Source organism: Rhipicephalus sanguineus, chromosome 1, assembly GCF_013339695.2.
Source record: "Rhipicephalus sanguineus isolate Rsan-2018 chromosome 1, BIME_Rsan_1.4, whole genome shotgun sequence".
In the NCBI taxonomy this organism is placed as follows: Eukaryota; Metazoa; Arthropoda; class Arachnida; order Ixodida; family Ixodidae; genus Rhipicephalus; species Rhipicephalus sanguineus.
Window position 1 is genome coordinate 212,407,344 of NC_051176.1, and position 20,843 is coordinate 212,428,186.

The following is a 20,843-nucleotide window of genomic DNA, read 5'->3' on the forward strand; positions in this document are numbered from 1 at the left end:
GCCCCCCCCCCCTCCGAAAAAAGTTCCTGGCTACGGGCCTGCGATAGGGTTGTCGATAAGTCGCACTGGTTCACTCACTAGTGCCTGACATACAATGCTTTCATGCTTTCCCATGCTTACCACTAAAGGGAACACTGCACTGACATCGAGGTCGAAATAATTACTCTGTACTTCATGAAAAGGCAGAAGGCATTACGCAGCACATATTTGGATGACCTAACTGCAAGCTGGGAGGCACAGTTACCCTGAACAGGACAAACCAGTACGGCTTGTGCGGTCAGCAAATACAGTCATCTCAACTACATTTTAGCCATTAACACATTTTAAAAACGGTATACGTACATATCAACAAAATTTAACTGCAGATAGAACACGCTAACTCGTGCACATCAGCTTTGCTACTTCAACAAACGCGGTGTGTTGAACTGGGCTCCACCACATAGTACAAACAATGATGAAGTACACATCAACATTTGGAGCGCCTGTCAAATGCATACCTGCCAACCTGGTGACCTCGAAATTCGAGATTCGAAAAGTGGGGAAGAGAGAGAGGGGGGGGTTACATGAAAAAAGAAAATGTGCGTACGTTTCCATTTATTGTTTATCAGGGCTGCCGTAACGTCATAGAACGCTCTGAATAATTGCCAGTAGATTTTTAAGACATCAGGAATCATACTAGTATACAGCATGTACGCTCGTGTAATTAAGTAACAAAATTTGCTGCGTTCCGCCACAGCTAGTAGCCCCTCACCAATATTAGTACTATTCACCATAACACCAAGGTCCTATGGTTACTGCAGCAAAAGTGAATTCGAAAGGGCTCCAGACACGACAGAACAAGGCCAGAAAATTTTAGAACCACTGTCCTTTATTATTGCAACGGCAATTACATGGACACTCCAGGTTCATTTTTGCTGTTGCCATGATGTTCCGTGACAGCCTTTTGAGCCTGTCAACTATATGGTTCTTATTAGTGAGGAGTAGGTGATATAGGCAAGCAATATGAATTCTAGCATTTTTTCTATGTTTGTCGGCTATCTGTTAAAAAAAAATCTGTTACATAGCCCCCCCCCCCCCTAAGAGAATGAAAGAGGTCTGGCCTCTTGGCGTCTGATGGTGATCTGAATGAGCATTTTGTTAAATTTTCGGAGCCCAAGGAAACAGTAGACCGCTGCTGTCCTCACCATGCAGAGTCAGTCGTTATGTGGAGTAAAACAATAATTCTTGGTTTCCATGACCGCATAGTGAAAATTGAGGCAACAATCGAGGTTCCAGCGGTCTGCTTAAGGAATTTTGCTTTATGTAAAATATATGCATAAGAAGGGCACCTCTAATGGCTTCTAGAAGTCGACATAAGGTAGGCACTAAGTTTCTGTTCAATGGCGATAATTTCGCTCCCTTTAGCACCGAAATTTTTCCCTGTTATAGCTCTGAAATTACGTTTCACTAGGCCGATACTTCTGCATTAGAACTATGTAGTCTGCGGGAGGAGGCGACTCTCTTAACAAACATCTGGAAAATTTGTTCGGACAGCCTATCTATTGCTTTTCATTATCAATATCCACAAAACAGGCGTCTTTCTTTTTTTTTCTTCAGGTCGTTATTTCAAAAAGGAAACCACATTAACCCTTTGAGGGTCGAATTTTTTCGCGAAATCCAGTCCAAAAATGTGTAATTTTTTTATTGCTGAAATAAATTCTTTAAACGATTCTATTTAAGAAAAAAATTGTCTAAAATTTTTTTTCGTGACCGTAAAGTGACAAAAAAATGAGTTTTGTTGTTACATACATATGGTTTATTCGTAGTAAAATCAAGCAGAATCGTAAAAAAAAAAAAAAAACCTCACAGTTTGTTACAAATAAAAATTATGCATTGTATTAAACATAGCTCACAGACATACAAAAATGAGCGCACCAGAGTACGTTTCCGGTTAAAAGCGTTCGTGCTCTAACACTAAAAACTTTTCAGCGAGTGATAGCCTTTGAAGCATGGCTCGCCGCGCACGCGTTTCAGATGTCGCTCTTTGATCGTCATCGGAGTCTGAACTCGTCAAAAAATCCTCGTCTGACGAATTGAAATCCAATAAATCAGATTCTGATTCGGCACTTGGGGAATAGTCCGCATCGGAAGAATCGCTGCTCGACTCACCGGCAGCAGCGCAACCGGCGCGCGCTTCCATAGCGTAAGCGAACTGCGTCAGGGAGCGCACGGAAGAAAACTGTGGTTGTGCGCCCGTCCGGAAAGCAAAACGAGTGAAAAAGCTACAGTAATCCTTTGCCTTCTTATCGCCAACAAGACGTAGTTAGTTTTTCCGAGACCCCAAAACAGGAAACGCAATCACGGCGGCGTCGTTTGTGTAATTTAGCGCCGCACGGAAACAGATGTAATCGCGCGCCGGGGAGCAATAAACGAGAGAGTAACAAGCGGTCACCCTTTGAGAGGTTAGAAACCGAACAGCCATCAGCTTTGCGGGCGCAAGAAGCGAAAACCACCCGAAGGACGAAACCGAAACCAGCCGGACCGCGTGCGCGCGTTCTGATGCGAGACTACAAGCCGCCGCGCCTCTTTGGAAAGCAAAAAACAAAAAGATGGAGAAACATTGGCGCATTAAAAAAATTACACGTATTCCCGAAGCGTGGCAGCACATTCCAAGCAAGAGAAATGGAAGAAGGCGCGCGTTTGAAACCAACCGCGCCGCGGGCGCTCTCGGTTGCGCAAGCGATAGCCGCCGCGCGGCACGCCATTTTGCGAAGCATAAGAAAAGCAACAACGGAGAGACATCGGCGCATGAAAAAAATTCCACGTATTCCCGAAGCGTGGCAGCACATGCCAAGCAAGAGAAATGATCGAAAAGGGCGCGCACTTTAAACCAGCTGCACCGCGAACGCGCTCGGATGGGCAAACGATAAGCGGCGCGCCGTTTTAGGAAGCGAAAAAAAGATACAACGGAGAGACATCGGCGCATGAAAAAAATTCCACGTATTCCCGAAGTGTAGCAGCACAGGCCAAGCAAGAGAAATGATCGAAAAAGGCGCACGTTTTAAAAATAAACGCTACGCCGTACATGTACGACGAAAACCCTTTGGTACCAGGAAGCTTCTGCCGTACATGTACGGCGAAAACCCTGAAGGGGTTAAAAAAAATTAATATCACTGACCCACATGTGGGGCACAGTTCAAGTTCAATTTATTGTAGGCTTCGGATGCAGCAAACAGATATTCTTCAATGAGTGAAAAAAAATAATAATAATAAATAAATAAATGTGGCACTGTCGCTCAGTTTTCGCATCACGGTGCCCACAAATCAAACATGTACTGTTTGAAAAGGCTGCTGTTGCCGCGGCTGCGGCAGCACAGCATGCAGCACACAAATGAAGCAATAGCAATACGGTTGCCGCCCTCTGTAGGAACAACTTCGACAATGTGGCCAAACACCAGCCTGAAATTCCACTGCCTCCCACTATGCGAGAATTATTTGTCCTGTCTCCCCGGGGACGCGTGGAGAAGCCGTGCCCACTTGCAAAACCGTGATGTCACTGTCACATGATAATGTCCATTTCTCCCCCGCGAATTTCTTAACCCCTTGTGAATACCCCTAGAGGCACATGGAGAGGAGCCGGAGGGGGTGGCTCTGCGACTCCGGCAGGAAATTTCGACCAGCTGGGCGTGGTCGCCCAATGTCGCGCATGCTGTATCAGCAGACTGCTCATACTTTTCTATGTGTTGTGGTTCCATCGAAAAGTTCGTGTTGAAACCACAGACAGCATGAAGGTGACTTCGCTCGCTGCAGCAGCCGCATGCTAAAGGAGCGAGCCGCAAGCCTTACCATTCCAATTTGTGGCTATTGTATTCGTTGCTTCGCTCTTGTGTTGAAACTGTGACTTAGGTGGTTAGGGCTGTTTTTCGAGATATTTATGCCCTGCTCATGCAATGAAGAGGACTGCTGAAAATTCGGCAGTTTCCCAGGCAAATTGCAGGACTGCTGGCAGGCATGCAAACAGGCGATGCTTCCATCGAAATTGTCAACATTTTTTTAAGCACATCTTCTGCTTTAATGTTTGATCGTCCATGCACAGCAACATTGCAACCAGCAGGAAAAAAAAACTTTTCAGGCGCCCCACACAAAGCACGCCTGCGCCTTTTCTGCGCAAGTGGATTGGATTGGATGACCTCCATCCAAACTGCAGGTGGCCAACGCACCGTTTATTTCTTGCTAAAATTAGCACAACTGAGAAAATTTTGAGGCTAGTCGGGCATTTTGGCACAGCGCAGTGCAATTTCGACATATTTCACGGTTTTGCCGCAACTTGGCACAAAAATAAATTGTATCAAATTGGCGCAGCTGTTGCACCCCTGGATCCTCGCCAGAAGTGCATAAAGTTTATTAACACTAAAACCATGACGATAACCAGTGAAGAGTGCTATGAAGGGGAAGATGTACTGTGAAAGGATGATATGCTAAAATACGAGCACAGTAACGCTAATCCCTCACAGAGACACTTGCACGCAAAGGTCTGGAGACGTGCTCTACAATTTTATTTTTGGCTTAGTCTCTAGAAAGAGGCTGAGCTATGAATCTAAAGCGGTGATAATTTGCAATGTTCCAAAATCGCATGAATAGGACTGAAAGTTGCACATTCATCATCAAAAGCAAAGGTGGCACAATGACCTGTCCTCTCGACTATAGCGGTCTCGTGGAGGAGGTGGTCCTGCCGGTGGTCCTCCTCGAGAGTAATCATCCCCTCGGAAAGGAGGGGCATCCCTGCCATGGCGACCTTCATCCCTTCCGAAGCGTCGATCAGATGAGTAGTCATCTCCGCGACGGGGAGGAGAACGGTCATATGGCTTGCCAGGGGGTGCCCTGCAGAATCAGTTGTGCAGATACACATAAGAATATGTATGTATTTCATTTGTAACACTGCAAAACTTGAGGGATAGCAAACTTGCAACTATTACCACCACCTGTGTCTTATATTATAAATGTCTTATAAACCATTAATTCAGGTGCCAAGCCTTCCGATGTGAATGAAGCATGCCAAGGATTAGCTTTGACTATACAGTAGAACCCCGCTGTTACGTTCCTCACTGCTGCGTTTTCCCGGCTGTTACGTCGTTTTCCGCCGGTCCCGGCATAGCTCCCATAGGATACAATGTATTGGGAACCCCACTGTTACGTCGTAACTGTCGGACCGTTCCCGTATGATACGTCGCAAAGTGCGCTCGGAGCCGACCGAGTGACTACCAAAGAGAGCGGCCATGGTGCATTTTCACGCAGTTTGGCCTCGTTTGACCGTAATATTAGCCGCATGAGAGGCGCAAGCAACAGAATCTTTCAATTGATGCAAACAAAAGCATGGCCTTCGAGATTCAAATTGCAAAGATGGCGTCTATGACGTAACTGCTCGCGAAAGCAAGGCCTTCGAAATTGGCATTTACTATTGACAAAAGCATAGCCTCTGAGATTTGTATTGCACAAACATGGCGTGTATGACGTAATTGCTTGCGAAAGCAAGGCCTTCGAGATTGGCATTCACTTCTGCCATCAGCGTTGGCGTAGACTCATCATCATCCTTATTTGTCGGAGAACGGGAAGAGTTCGAGCTGGTTGGAGCTCGCGTGGTCGTGCGTGCGGTTCGCGGTCGGACTCACCGCGCCGATCGCGATTGCGTGTGCTTAGTTCTTTCATGCTGTTTCAGCTGTTGGTGTTTAAAAAATCACATACGTTGATTACATTTCTGTGGATGAGGCCGTCCTAAGCTCCGCGTTTCTATCCATCGACTAGATCGCGGCTGAGCGCGCCAATTTTCGTGCTGCTCGTAAGAATTGAAATAAAATTCTGTACCACTAAATATTTTGCCGTTTTTCCTGTTTTTCGGCTCTTACGTTTCCCGTCTCTTACGTTTATTTCCTACGGTCCCTTCAAAAACGTATCAGCGGGGTTCTACTGTACTACGATATACTTGCAAGTTTCTTTAACCATCTTAGGATCGTTTTAATATCGGACTGAAAGTCTTATAACCAATAAGGCGGTTCAGTCTACTTAGAAACATCTAAAGTTTTGAACATCTGAAAAACGATGATCCCAAACCGAAACAGAAGTAGCTGCTTTATGCAATATCTACAATGACGTCACAATCTGACCTACCCTAATGTAAGCAAAGTACATGTGGTGCTAGCATCAGAAATGCGAAGCAGAGGATGTTGTCTAACGACATAATGAGCTGTGCCAGCACTTCATAGTTTGACAGCAGTGATTTCAGTTATATCAGCGCTGAAGGATTGATTTGCTGGGTGAGGTAATCACAAAAGCAGGGTGGCTCATAAAAAGACACGTTCGAGGGCGTCAGTCGGGAACATGCAACTAATTTTTTAAATTCATATTCAGAACTAAATGACTTGCAGTCATATCGTTTCGCAGAGTTCGTCACTGCAGCAAAGAGAACGTTTATTGAAAACTGTCAACATAAAATCAGTCAACATGCTATCAGTCAACATAAAAAAATATTGCCCGCGGTGCACCCCCCCCCCCCTCCAGCTGAAGATTGCATTCCCTTGTTCAACGCTTTTTACACTTATGACCTAAAGCTTCAGATTTTATCATGACCAAGAAGTTCGTGACACGTATCTCATCCACAAATTCAGGACCATAAGTTTAGGGCTTATGGGAAGTCCCTGTAGATTGACCTCCTTACGGCCTTTACCTTCCATACAAATACAGGTCCACTGAAAAAGCATGTCTTTTTTTCCTTTACATGTCCAGAGAACACAATTTAGAAAAGCCAGTTTATCTGAAATGACTACACCGAAATTGCACTGCAGCTGCAAAAGAAGACAGGTAATAAATTGAAACTACTGCAGGCACCAAAAATGGCTGGCCAACCGAATCTTCAAGTTTGCTTTCACATCCTGGTTACACAATTCTAGTTCTCTCAAGTGACAGTGCTGTTGGCATTGGCGCATCTCTACACAAGAGAATACATGTGTTATTCCACATACCTGTCCTCCCGTTTAAATTCCCGTTCATCATAGTCACGGTGCACCGGTGACCTGTCTCTCGGCATGCCTGATTCGTGTCGACGATCGTGGTCAGAGTACTCCCTAAAAAATTGCAATAATAGACTTATTACAAGACATTCCTTGTATACAAAATAATCTGAGAAAATGGGCAGAGGGGCCTTTTTCTTTTTCTTTTCGGCTTTTTTTCTTTTTTTTGTACAGCTGAAAACCATGCAGACTATTTTACCTTTTCGTGAGAGATCAATGAGTAAAATCTTTCTGAACAAGCTTTATTTTGGTTGGTTGGTTGAAGGAACATAACATTACATAGCGACTCAGGCTGTAAGAGACACCGTAGTGGAGGGCTCCTTATAACTTTGACCACCTGGGGTTCCTTAACGTGCAGAGGCATTGCATAGCACATGGGCCTCCAGCATTCCTGCCTCCATCGAAATGCACCCACACATCTGCAAGATTATTTCGTATAACTTGACACAATTGTAAAATAGTAGAATGCTTGGTAAACTTCAAGAGAATTCAGCAGAGTCACCATATACAGTAGAACCCCGCTGTTACATTCCACACTGCTGCATTTTCCTGGCTGTTATGTCGTTTTTAGCTGGTCCCATAGGATCCCATAGCTCCCATAGGATCCAATGTGTTGGGAGCCCCGCTGTTACGTCGCACTGTGAGACCGTTCCCGTATGATACGTTACGAAGTGCGCTCCGAGTCGGCCGAACGGCCATGCTGATTTTTCACACAGCTTGGCCTGGCTTGACCATAAGATTAGCTGCACGAGTGTTCGAAGCGACGCGCATAACATACAAAAGAGTGCTAAGCCGGGCTAGTTGGTAAACAGTCATAGTAAATTTACAGCGCGAAAAAAATGAGAGACAGAAGAAATACTAACAGCGCTTGTCCTGTGTAGTATTTCTTCTTCTGTCTCTCGTTTTTTTCACGCTGTAAATTTACTATGAACGCATAACGTACTTTCGGGTGCCGTGAACAAAAGCGTAACCTTTGAAATTCATATTGCAAATATGGCATGTATGACGCAATTGGTTTTAAACTTGTTTTTAGCGATCACGAAAGTAAGGCCTTTGAGATTGGCGTGTTTCTGCCGTCGCATTGGCACATTGGCGTAGGCTCGTCATGTTATTTGCAGAGACACGGTTGGAGAAATTCGCACAGTTCGCAGTCAAACTCTTCGCGCTGGTCGTGTTGCGTGTGCTTAGTACTTTCACGCCTGCAACTGTTGGTGCCAATAGAATCACATACGTTGATTACATTTCTGTGGATGACACCGTTAGCTCCGCAGTTCTGTCCGTCGGCTAGATCGTGGCTGAATGCACCAATGCGTGCACCAGTGACAAAGTTGAGTTGGTAGGGAAGGGTCATATTCTTCGACGATCGCTTTCGGAGGTACCTTTATGATAGCGAGGCGTTCGACCGCCTACGACGAGCCACAGTGGTCCAACATTATAACAACTGTGCTACATTATCGCTCGGAGACGCCGCCACATCCGGTGACAATATCACGAAGGTATCGCCAAAAATGACCATTTGCCAAGTATTGGCCGTGCTGGCACTACATTTATTAATAGTATATGACACTGGAGATGCTCGAAAAACGTTTCGCGCTGCTCAGGCATGAGTAAACGCACCAGGCAGCGTAGCACGGTTTTTTGAAGCGTAAGCATTTAAATAAAGTTCTGTACCACTAAATATTTTTTTCGGTTTTCCTGGGGCCGTATTCTCAAAAGGCGACAATCGCAAAAGTATCGCCTTTGGTGCGCGCTGATTGGCTATTGACCAAAACAGGAAAAGTGAGGGCGCCATCTAGTATTTCCGTCGCCATGACGGTGCTCTACGGCGCTCCTGCAATGCCTGGAATAAACGAACACACCTTATCACCGTCGGTTGGTGGTGAAGACTAGCATTTCAGCGATGTAGGCGGTAGCTTCTAGTATTCAATCCTCGATGGATGTACGCAGAAAAATATTCGATTCGATTCGCACTCATACTTCAATATTCGAATTCGCTTCGCACCCAAAATTTTGCTATTCGCACAGCTCTACTTTCAAGGACTTTTCAGGACCTCTCACAAGTTTTTCAAGGACTCAAAGCGGCATGCAAAGTTACAATTTTTGTACTGGAAAATTTCCAAAATGAAAAATTTTATTGCACTTACAATAAATAAATGCGTATTACAGAACAACAAAAATGCCTAGTCCTGATAACTTCTCAAGATCACGACATGCAATGGACGCTTACAATCTAAAAGAGGTCGAGGTTTTTGCAGCATAATCTTCAAGTTCACCAGACATACTCAAAACGTCCAGTGTAGCATTATTTCACTCATATAAAGATAAATAAATGTATGTTATAATGGTGTTAATAATGACTAACCTGCATTGCTTGGAAAGCCCAGAAGAGTAAAAAGAACAGTTCACAATACACAACGAACACTACCAACGGCCGCTCTGACCTGAACAGTGTTATCTAAGCTTGTTTACCAACATCTCCAAAACATTCAGCCTAGTCTTGCTGCACTTCCGTTAAATTAATGTATGTAGGAATTGTGTAAAACATGTCTAGCCCTGATCACTTCTGAAGTACAAGATGATAAAGTTCCCACAATGAACACATAACAGCTGCAGAGACTACGTTAGTATTCGCTGGATTGGTTGACTAAGCATTTCCAAGTCATTTAGCAAAGTGTTATTGCACTTATACCATATTATAATAAACAAAGTTATACCACAAATATATTAAAAATGTCCAGCCGTCATCACTTGTTAAGTCCACAACACTGAAAACTTCACACCATACACAGAAAAGTCTAGAACAGCTGCTGACAGTTTTGTACTACATGTATTAACTGGGTAATATTCATTAAGCATCTCATAAACACTCTTCCCAGTTTGATTGCACTCAGTTGCCCATAAAATGTACATCACAATTACATTATAACACTGCTTGATCACTTGTCCAGTTCAAAATATTGAGAAACAAAGTTTATGACTAATGTTCACAACTTCTGCAAGGACTTGTATAAGCTCAGTATTGCGCACCATTAATTTCCAGCTCGGAACACTTCTGCAGTCACAACAAAATACAAATGTTCACAGCAAACTATAGCAGGTTCACAACAGCTGCTGGGACTTCTCTTGTATTAGCTGTATGATGTTTTTCAGCTCTTCCGCTTTAGTTTTTGCAGTCCTCCGCAAGCTGTTGGACTTCACTACAAAGGTAGTAATATCATTTGACTGTTCTGCTTTTTCTGAATAGCGATCAGCTGAACCAGTCAAATCCGCTACGACAGCTTCCAGTTCCTTTTTTCTTTTCTTCATGCTGTCGATCTCATCATTGATCAGACGCCTTTTTGAGTGCCTAGCGTCATCAAGTTTCTCCTGCTTTTGAGCCTCAATGTGTGCACTGTACCGATTCCTTGCTGCTGATACTGATATCTGTAGTTCCTTCGTGATGGGGACACTTAGAATACCACCAGCTTTCTCTACAGCGTCACATATGATGCGTTGTGACACATAGGACAAGTCTGTGAGGTTCTCTACAGCAACTTGACGGTTCATGCTAAACCCACGCTCAACTGTTGCTTGGCCATGGCTGAGAACAAGTAGCAATTTGACAACATTCCAAAGCTCACCATATGAGAAGTTTAGGCCTATCAGCTCATGGAAAAATTCATCTAGCCTATTTGAGCCTTTCTGAAAGAGTCGAAGCTGATTCTTTTCCTGTTGCAACAACTCCGTGTATTCAGCTAAAACAGAGTCTCGTTGCTTTTCGTCAAATCTGTGAGCTGCGGTGAGAGCATAACCCCTTTCCTTGGCTTGAGAGACATTCATCTGGCTTGCAGCACATAAGCCGTGGGTCCAGGCAGGACAGGCCTCTGACAAGGGTCAACTTCAAAGGGCTTTTGTCGAGAATTTTTTTTTGTCATGGCTATCAGAAACTTCTTGCATTCCATTTTGAACTGGAACACATCTTTTGCACTTGCTTTGCAGTCTTTTATAATCTGCTGGCATGTGTGGCCAATGTCCACTTTTTCCAGCGAAACATGTTTGCTCACATCTTCAATGTCTAGCCTCAAAAGGCCACAGATCCCCGTTGCAGACAAAATTGAGCATTTCATGAACTTCATCAGCAGCTTTCTTACAACTGTCTCGAGGTCTCTTGCCAAAAAGAAAACCATAGGTTTGTCTATTTGGTATTCAACCAAGAAGGATCTGACAGCTGAAGCAACAATTAGGGCAAAGTTCAGCTTTGCCAACACAAGAGGGTCGCGGAAGAACAGACACAAGTTCTAAAAAGAAGCGCACTTTGGTAGGGTGACATTCTTGTTCCTTGCTGCTTCTATGTATTTTCTGATGTCGCTCCAGAGAAGCAGGGCCCTTTCTATTACCCTGACGTTCTCCACCCAGCGATGCGCTACATACTTCAGTGGAAATGTGGTCTGCCCAGTTATGGCTGTAAAATCTTCTCTTCGTGCCGGGGAGTTGTCAAAGAGCATGCTCAGACTTGACAGTAGGACATCAAGTCCCCATGTACTGGCCACGACACCTGCCTTATAGGCATTGTAGACTACGTGCAGGCCACATGTGCCGACATCAACGCACTGCACTTGGTAGTTTTCATGCAAGTCTGCTTGCAGGGACCTGAATAATTTCAAGTTAACATTGGGTCCATCCATAGAAATTTGGACAATCTTTCTAAGTGGTAAAGGTTCAAGGACCTTCACAACTTTTCCTGGATGTCGTCAGCAGTCGTATGCCCCATGAAGATAGATGTGAGATATTTTGTTGTCACGTTGTGCGAGGAGTTCCAGTATCTCACGTGTACATCCATTTGTTTCTGGTGCATAAATTCATTAGCAGATTCATCAAAAAGGACGACGTAGCAGTCTGAGTTTTAAACCTCCCTCTGCAAAGCTGATTGAAAAAAAGGTCTAAGCCCGTGGCACGCTATCCGCGATGCGCAGCGCCTATAGGGGCGCCACTGAAAGCCGCGTAGCGGCGGCCGTTGGAACCGCTCGCGGGTCGCGTAGCAGACGCTTCATTTACGCACGTGCAATTCGCCGGTTGTGCGCGTCCCAGATAATTACTTTTGCGGCAACAGTGTGCGCAAAGGAGCCGCACTTTATAATAGTGGACATGTGTCCGATGTCACAGCTGTGTGGGACGACAATGTCCCCATACGCAACAAGTGTTTGTCACAGACAATCGACAACAAGCTTCTCCTACGAAGTGGAGCTCATCGTAAGTACACCGCTTTCTTTATAACGTCCCGATCACTAACGCCTGCATGCGTTGACGCGTGAACCAATGTTTTTTCTCGACACAGTAGCTTCGTTTACGTGCCATGTGCTGATATAGTAGATTTTGAGGGAGCGCTGTCGCACCGGCATATAGATTTCACAGGGTCGGCCACGTGAAGGGTCAGCGTTGGTAAAACTTTGAAACCAGCACGATAAACTTGTGAAAAATTGGCCGCGTATCTGCGTGCTTCGCTGCAAATGTCGTCTAAAGACGATAGAAGAGGCACTGCGTGAGATATGGACGCCATCTGCCAATACGTCGGGAAACATGAGTGCTGTGTTGCGGGCTGGTATTCCCGGCGTAGCAGGAGGCGAAGACCGGCGGTGACCAACGCGACCGGCGGGGACGCCAGCCAGCCCGAACATGCGGTTTGGCGCGAAGGGCTGAAGCAGAAGAAACGTCCGCACTCCACGAGGGCTCTCCACAAACCCTTTTATTTACACGTCGCCTGGGTAAAACAGGAATGCCAGAGCGGCGCTCCATGGCATTCGTACAGTGCAATACAGAACCGAAACCGAAACACAACAATGAGCTCGTGCAGAGGTCACGGAGGAAGGCAAGTTTCAGCGCAGTCGCATTTCCAGCGCAGCTTAAAAAACTAGGGTCTTTAGAATTATGTATGTATGCATTTTCTATTAAAGGAACATACCACCTAATATTTACCTAGTGATGTTGCGCCTCAGATATGCGTAATGTTTGCTTTTTGATCGACAATGTATGCAAGTATGAACCTAGTCAGCCGTTCAAGATGGCTGGCCCTTGGGCAAGTGGTTCAACTTTGGTCGAGTGGCTGAATCGTGTGACGTGCCGACCAACAGAAAGACAGAAGGACAGACCAAAATTTCTCCGTTTAAGTATCCCAAGAAAGACTATCGTCTTTAAAAATAAACGATAAGCTTGTCATCATCGGTGCAGAAGCGCACAGCGAACATTCTGCACCGATGATCGCATTCCAATGCCATCAATAGGTAGAATGCAGCCGATTTCGTACAGCACACGTGTGATTCCATGGCGCTTTTTTAAAGGAGCCGTCACCTGCCCTACATTCTCTCGCATTGCACTTCGCGCCATTCGTTTTTCAAGAGAGCCAAGGTATCGCGTCTTATCAGTAATAACAACCTCATGTGAATTGTAGTGTCTACAATGCAGGCGAGGCGACCAAATGTAAACGTAGTAGCGTTTGCTGAAAACGTAGCGACAAAAAGAAGAAATAAAAACACGGTAATCGTTCTAACACTGCCGTAAACAAAGCGCGATTGCTTAGCTTCTACGTCTTACAGTCGCAATCCACCGCCGCCGTCGCTTTCGCTCATGAAATAGCACCGGAAACCTGTAGATGTGCGTTCTTGGCGATTTTTTTTGTGTGTTTGAGCAGCCGACAATGCAGCAGTTATTTTTCGACATCACTGAGGCCCGCCAGAATCGTTAAATCACGATGAAAAACACATCCATCCGTGCACTCGCGTATAGACGCTCGCGGGAACACTGCTCGCCGGGCCCCGCGAGCGCTTCCGAGGCGTGGCGGCAGGTGGCGTCGTCGACGCTTTGCGCATCGCCTATATAGGAGCATTTTTTCTCTCCACAGGAAAAACCTTTCGCAAGATCGCTATCAGGGAACATGCGCCTAAAGAGATCGGCAGCTTGTGAGGAAGACCTGTAAGAATAATGGCTAGTGACCACCTTCAAGGTCCACAAAATTTCAGCGTCTGTGACCATGTCATGGGTCTGACAAGCACAATCTAAATTCATAGCCTGCGATGACACAGCACGGGTGGGTCCTTCACTTGCACTAGCGCACTGTTCTGTCCTCGGGACGAGGTAGTTGAGTACTGTGCTTGCTCCCGCCGCCTTCATTGCACTAATGTGCTTGGCACTCTTCATATGGCTCTTCAGAGCCGACTCGCCCATCGTCGCAATGTCGAAAGTTTTCCGGCATCGTTTACACGAGGCTCGGTGAGGGTTTGTCGGGTCCGGCGAAATCCATTTGTTATAGCAGTCGTGGCTAAGCCACCCGCTTTGAAACTTGCACTTTCCCGGCATAATTCCAGAGTTTCACAATTGATGCCGCTCACATTAAAAGATGGAAGCTGACCATGAAACTCCCGTTCTACGCGAGCGTTCATCACAACACAACGCACGTGCACCACAAACCAGATATCATACACAAAGCGCCATGCATGATGCGATGAAGCATAGTGTAGAGACTAATGTAGACACACAATGCACAAACACAGACTGGCATTGTGTCAATGTTGCCAACAGCTAAACGAGAATACGCTATGCCTGTGTTGTTAATGTCTGCTAAAAAATAAAAATACAGCGTCGAAGCCAATCATTAAGCGTCAGATGCTGTCATTAGAATTAGTACTTTTGGTGTCTCGCTGTAGAAGTTTTTTTTTTTAATTTTCCGTTCTTATGGGCGCGATGGTAGTACAATGACAGTGAATGTGCATTAAACTACTGGCAACATTGACAAGACAGCCAAGACAGCCCGACGAGCCCAACGGGTGGCGAAAGAGGGGACAACTAAGGCAGTGTAAACACTGGCAAGGGGCCAGCACCGATAAGTGGTTGGTACGTGTCGTTCGCTTCGTTGACTCGCGATTTGACCCGTTTTTTTTTTTTTTTTTTTTTTGTCTTTTTCTCAAGCAGTTCTGCAAAGCGCAACCATATGTGCACTCGCGCTGAATTACTGTTTCCGAAAAGGGGAGTTTGTCAGGTCGGAGCCAATCTACCCCATTACGGAGGTCGCATTGCTCAGGAAATTCAAGGACTTTCAAGGACCGGAAAAAATTCCAGGACTTTCAAGGGCCTTGAAAACGGATTTTTCAAATTCAAGGGTTTTCAAGGATTTCAAGGACCTGTACGCACCCTGTCAGGCTGAGACAGAAGCATCTAAAGTGCTCTTCGTAAAGGTTTTAAAGAAAAAATTCCAGCAGATACCACGCATTGTGGGAATCAATTTCATGCGAAGCAGTCGGCGAGTAAGTGCCTATGCCAAAATTTTTTTTTTATTCAAGCATTACGGTCGACCTCTTTGTGCAAAATTGAAGAGTTGTGGGTATATCGAGGGCTTACTAGGCACACAGAGTTCACTGCCACCTAAAGGGTAGCTCATGATCTGATGTAAGCTCGCTACACAAGTTACAGCACATAAGTTAGCTTGATCGAAACAAAGTGTACGCTACGGGGCGATGAGGTGCTTATAAGTAGAGGCCGCCGGCGTATTCCTCCAGGGTCAACCTACACTCGACTATAGCTTGCCGCATCAAAGGAGTAGATATGTAATGTTTGCTGCACTGTTATCAAAGCGGTTAGCCAGCACTGCAACCACACCTCATGTTGTCCCGAGAAGACTGCTGTATAGGGACTTCCACAGCAAATACTAGTGGTGTGGCTCTGTGGTAGGATGCTTGACTGCCATGCAGAGTGCCTGGGTTCGATTCCGGCTAGAACCGTGATTTCTATTCTTGCGTCTATGGAAGTTTTCTGCGACACAGGCTTCTTAACGCTATTGCATGAACATCTGCAATGCCTTTTCTTGCTGTTGCTGGGTATATTTCCTTGAAGCGAAGCATGTTGTTTCAGTGATGCAGGCACCACTTGAGAACTGCCACTTAAACCCATATTGAAGATTAGAGTACCAGCATTCTCTATTAATGTTGTAGTGGCTGGAAGGTTGGCTGCTCTAGTACAATGCAGACACACCATAGACACTGCTCCGCCTTCTGGATACATCAAGCCTAAAAGAGCCCCCCCTCTGTTGGCTAGAGAGGCTCTGCTGAAATATATCAAGTATATTCTGCTGGTTTTTTACCAGCACTGAAAACATAAATAAGGGATGCCAGATTATTGAGCGATGCTCAATTTTGTGTGGCCTTCTCTTCTCCACTTCTTTTCTTAAGACTACCTTTTGTTTCAGTATCAGTGACTTGCTCTGGTTTGGCAATGCAAGTCACTGAAACGATAGATGTGGCTGCTATTTCACCTCTGGCTTTTTGCTTGTGCGGGTTACGTGTCCATAGGAAAGGCTTCTCTGGCTTCTTTCTCAGACTTGCGTACTATCTCGAGCTGCCTCGCACATTCAGTATCCCCCTTCGAGTTTGAGCAATCATTGTTTGTTGTACTTTTTATGTGAACGCAAATAGATAGAGTCGTAAAAAAAAAACTTGAAAACACGGTAGAGTCGCTGTCCGCTCGCTTTTTCAGCCTGTGGCCTCCGAGCATATAAAAATGAGCACACGAGGTTTATAATTACGCAGAAGTTTTTCTTCTTGCCCGTGTCCCCTCCTGAGCAGCTTCTTGTTGTGCACTATGTGGGTTGCGGCATTCAAAGGGTGAAAGTCTTTCACCTCAAAGCATTATTGGTTTCGCCCTTTTTCTCGGAGTGCGGGGGGTGCGGCACCATGTTATTTGCTACTGTGGTAACGGCGTGATCACTGCACTGGATGGATCAGGTAACAATGATGTGCAAGCTTCCCCTATGTAGGACCTTCCAGCTCATTCCATTGGCAGCGCTTAGCAAGGTCAGTGGAATGAAAAAATAAAACTGGAGTACATTCCCGTTGTATTGTTTCTCAGGGCCAAAGAAATGTCATACACAGCTCTGAATGATTGCCAGTAATTTCTTTAGACGTCAGCGATCATACTTGTATCCGTAATTACACGGTGTGTGCACATAATTAAGGAACAAAATGTGCTGATTCTCATGATAGCTAGTACTAATAGCCTCTTCAAAATCTTTGCACACTTTTCAGCAAGACACCGGTGTACTACAGCGAAAGTGGCTTAAAAAGTGTTCTGCATGCGATAAAACAAGGCCAGGAAATTTTGGTACCGCTGTCCCTTTTTCTTTTCTTTCGCAGTGGGGCTAGGGTTTGAGCTTCTGGATTGAATTAGATGCAATGATTTCCAAACTGCAGGTGGCCAAGGCAGTCTCCCTTTCTTGCTAAAATTAGCACAACTGAGAACATTTGAGGTTGGTCGGGCATTTTGGCAGAGTGTGGTGCAATTTCAACAAACTTCATGGTCCTGGCTAAGCTTAATGCAAAAATAAGCAAATGTATCCAATTGGCACAGCTGTTGCCCTTCTGGCAGTTTCACAGCATGGCACCCACACACTGCCATGAAACCACTGTTACAGGGGGTTACACATAGTCAATTATATGTAGATTCATTTATTTCGAATACTTTGAAATTTTGAACAATTTAAACTCATGTGAAGGTGAATTTGAATACTGTAATATTCGTTCGAATATTCGAAGCGCTCGAATATTCACCCATGCCTAGTTTTCGTGTTCAGCTTAGCTTGTTCTTGCTCTTACGAATTTGGGACAATACAAATATGTTGTATGCTCCTGATGAATTTCTATCATCGAGATTCTATTGTACACAGAAACACCTAGAATTGAAAAGTCATTTGAGTAGGCTCATGCCCTCAGCACCAGCCCCCTCCTTCCTAAGCAAGGCTGCCTTGCACAGCATCAGGCCTGACCTTCAGGAGCCCATCCTAAGGAGGGCAAGAGCACAAGAGAGGCCCACCTCAAGTAGTTGTATAGCATTCGTCGATAAGCCTAGCAAGCGAATGCAACGGGAAGGAAGAGGAGACGTTGTGGTGAGAGTGATAAAGAGCTGTCCAAATGTGACAGCAAACGAATAAGTGAGGTTTTTCCCATGTGAAAATATATTTTTTTTCCGTTTAAAGAAATTGCATATGCATTAGAATTGGGGCCTGGACCTCTTTTTCTTTTTAATATCCATTAAAAAAATTAAATGCCCATTACAATCAGGGGCGCACTAGACTTGAGTAACTATGGTACCTCAACAATCAAGTGTAAAATTATGAAAGAGCAGGCTCTATTCACTTCACTTCCACATAATGATTTGCTTACCTGTCACGTTCCCGGGATCCTCCTCTAAATGACCGCCTAGAATCTTGGCTGCTACAGACCCTTAATTCTGAAACAAACAAAGGGGGCAACAATAAGCCCTGAAACACAAAAGGCACGAAAGGCGGTAGTGGCCGTGGAATGATGGGAAAATGTGGACAAGCATAACCAACCAAAACAGCTCAAGTGCTGTAAACTACGACAGCTTTTACATGACGCTGACCACAATTCCTTCATTTTGATGCCAAAATTTGACTACAACGTCACTGTGGCCTCATATAACCTCTTTCATTTTTTTTATTTTACCTTCACAACACTACGGACCTCCTCGAGTGCACTTAGGTATTACATGTTCACACTATGAGACAAGGAAAATATTTTGATGTTCCATGCCAACAAATTGAACTCACGCTGTGGGGGTGCTATATCACCTCTGTAAAGGCGCCTGCCGTAACTTGGGCGCGGCCGCTGTGTTTGCACGCACGTGCTTTGTGCGTAAGCGGAGACCTTCGTCCAAGGCCAGGGATGCGCTGTCTGTAATCCGAGTTTAGCGCGGTGGCGCCGGCATCGCCGCCGCGAATTTAGGCCGGCGGATAGAAAGGATTGAATCTCTCCTTTGGGGTGTGGCAGCGCGCGCGGATGGACGACGGTCGCGGGGTCCGGGGGACGGTACCGCGGCTCGCTGCCCTCGGGCCCTCGTGGTGAGTCGTGCATCTGCGGCGCCGCCAACGCATTTGTATTGTATCATGTTGTCTTATTGTATGTCTTATTGTATGTCTTATGTTATATTGTATTGCATGCCTTACATTCTCTTGAGTGTGCGTTTTGTTTCCGATATAGCGTGTTCGTGTTACGTGTTACTAATCCGGCTGGCGAGCTCGCCATATATGCTTTGAAGTGTGTTTAATAAACCTCCGTTTTGTTGCCCGACCGCATGAACTGTGTCCGTGTGTTCCGAGGGCGGCGGCGGTTATATCGCTCAGACCCCACACTGGCTGCCCAACGTGGCGCTCTTGGAGCACGGACACAGTTCACGCGGTCGGGCAACAAAACGGAGGTTTATTAAACACACTTCAAAGCATATATGGCGAGCTCGCCGGCCGGATTAGTAACACGTAACACGAACACGCTATATCGGAAACAAAACGCACACTCAAGAGAATGTAAGGCATGCAATACAATATAACATAAGACATACAATAAGACATACAATAAGACAACATGATACAATACAAATGCGTTGGCGGCGCCGCAGATGCACGACTCACCACGAGGGCCCGAGGGCAGCGAGCCGCGGTACCGTCCCCCGGACCCCGCGACCGTCGTCCATCCGCGCGCGCTGCCACACCCCAAAGGAGAGATTCAATCCTTTCTATCCGCCGGCCTAAATTCGCGGCGGCGATGCCGGCGCCACCGCGCTAAACTCGGATTACAGACAGCGCATCCCTGGCCTTGGACGAAGGTCTCCGCTTACGCACAAAGCACGTGCGTGCAAACACAGCGGCCGCGCCCAAGTTACGGCAGGCGCCTTTACAGAGGTGATATAGCACCCCCACAACGCCTAATTAAAAATACACATTTGCATTGTAGAGCTGAACAATAGAGCAAAGACTTTTCATAAATTTAATGATTATGAAACATGCTGAATGGACACACGTATACAGTCAATCCCAGATATAATATCAACCTCGGATTTATTGAGTTATTGGCTATATCAAATCGTTAAAAAATTCCCTTGAAAATCCCATGCAGACGTAAAGGGGTGGTGTACACGCCCACACCCTTATGGCGATATGTTTAATGTATATTGAACACTGCACTGTGCCTTTGGCACGGTGCAGGCTTTTAACAAATATTTATCACCTCTTGGCAGCATTCTAATGAGCCACAATCATCCTTTAAGCGTGCAGATGGCAAAAAGCCAGTGTCCTTATGTTGCTCAGGTAGGTTTCACAGCATTTGTGAGCCCACCGGCTCGTCTCCTGAGCTATTTTTAGCTACAATGCATGGCAACATTTTTCAGCAAGGCCAACAGCCAGAGGCAACTCTAGAGTGGCAGTCAGTACCAGTGGCCTCAATGCAGTGTGCAGATTCCTATGATTGTCCATGCACTATGGCACGCAGTCCCCAAAAGCAGAGTCTTTGACACCTATTTCTGCCATTCTTTCGGGTAACAAGTACAGATCTTGAAGGTCGTACTCCAGCCTTGTTACAGAAGAACCTGCTTCCAACTCGACACGCGCATTGATCAGCACAATATCAGCGTCGTTGGTACTCAGCACTGACACAAGCTTCATTGAGGTTTGAGGCCCCTTGTGGTAATAAAAACAAATGAATGAGCACAAAAGCTGTGATGCCAAAAAGGCATTGCATCCAAATTAGTCAAACGGCGCATGCATGCTTAAGCTCAACACACCCATGCATGTTCAGCAGGCGATAGCTGTCTACTCCTCGAAGTGCATCATTCATATCAAAACTTTAACGAAACTTTTGCTTATTTCAGCTGGTATATGTATTAAACTACAACAATTATTATACACATGGATAATACCATGAAGTGGACTCAATTCAAATGACACTCTTCATTTATGTCTATCAGCCAATAGCAGATGTCTGCTAAGTG

At 45.5% G+C, this 20,843-nt stretch overlaps 2 protein-coding genes across 7 annotated transcripts in view; one reads left to right on the forward strand and one right to left on the reverse strand.

The window, feature by feature from the left end:
* The window catches only part of LOC119406972 (small nuclear ribonucleoprotein-associated protein B), a 373,302-nt gene that overhangs the window by 265,370 nt on the left and 87,089 nt on the right, over positions 1-20,843 (forward strand). The gene's annotated exons all lie outside the window — the stretch shown is intronic.
* LOC119406870 (nuclear receptor coactivator 5) overlaps positions 1-20,843 on the reverse strand; it is a 156,220-nt gene that overhangs the window by 120,183 nt on the left and 15,194 nt on the right. For all 6 annotated transcript variants that reach the window (XR_007417529.1, XM_037673661.2, XM_049419222.1 and 3 more), the window contains 3 exons: positions 18,224-18,290; positions 6,996-7,097; positions 4,669-4,860 (listed from right to left, as the gene is read on the reverse strand). Coding sequence is in view for 5 of the 6 variants with exons in the window: in XM_037673661.2 (XP_037529589.1) it covers positions 4,669-4,860; positions 6,996-7,097; positions 18,224-18,290 (361 nt within the window). In the remaining variant the exon portion in view is untranslated. The remainder of the gene's footprint in view (positions 1-4,668; positions 4,861-6,995; positions 7,098-18,223; positions 18,291-20,843) is intronic.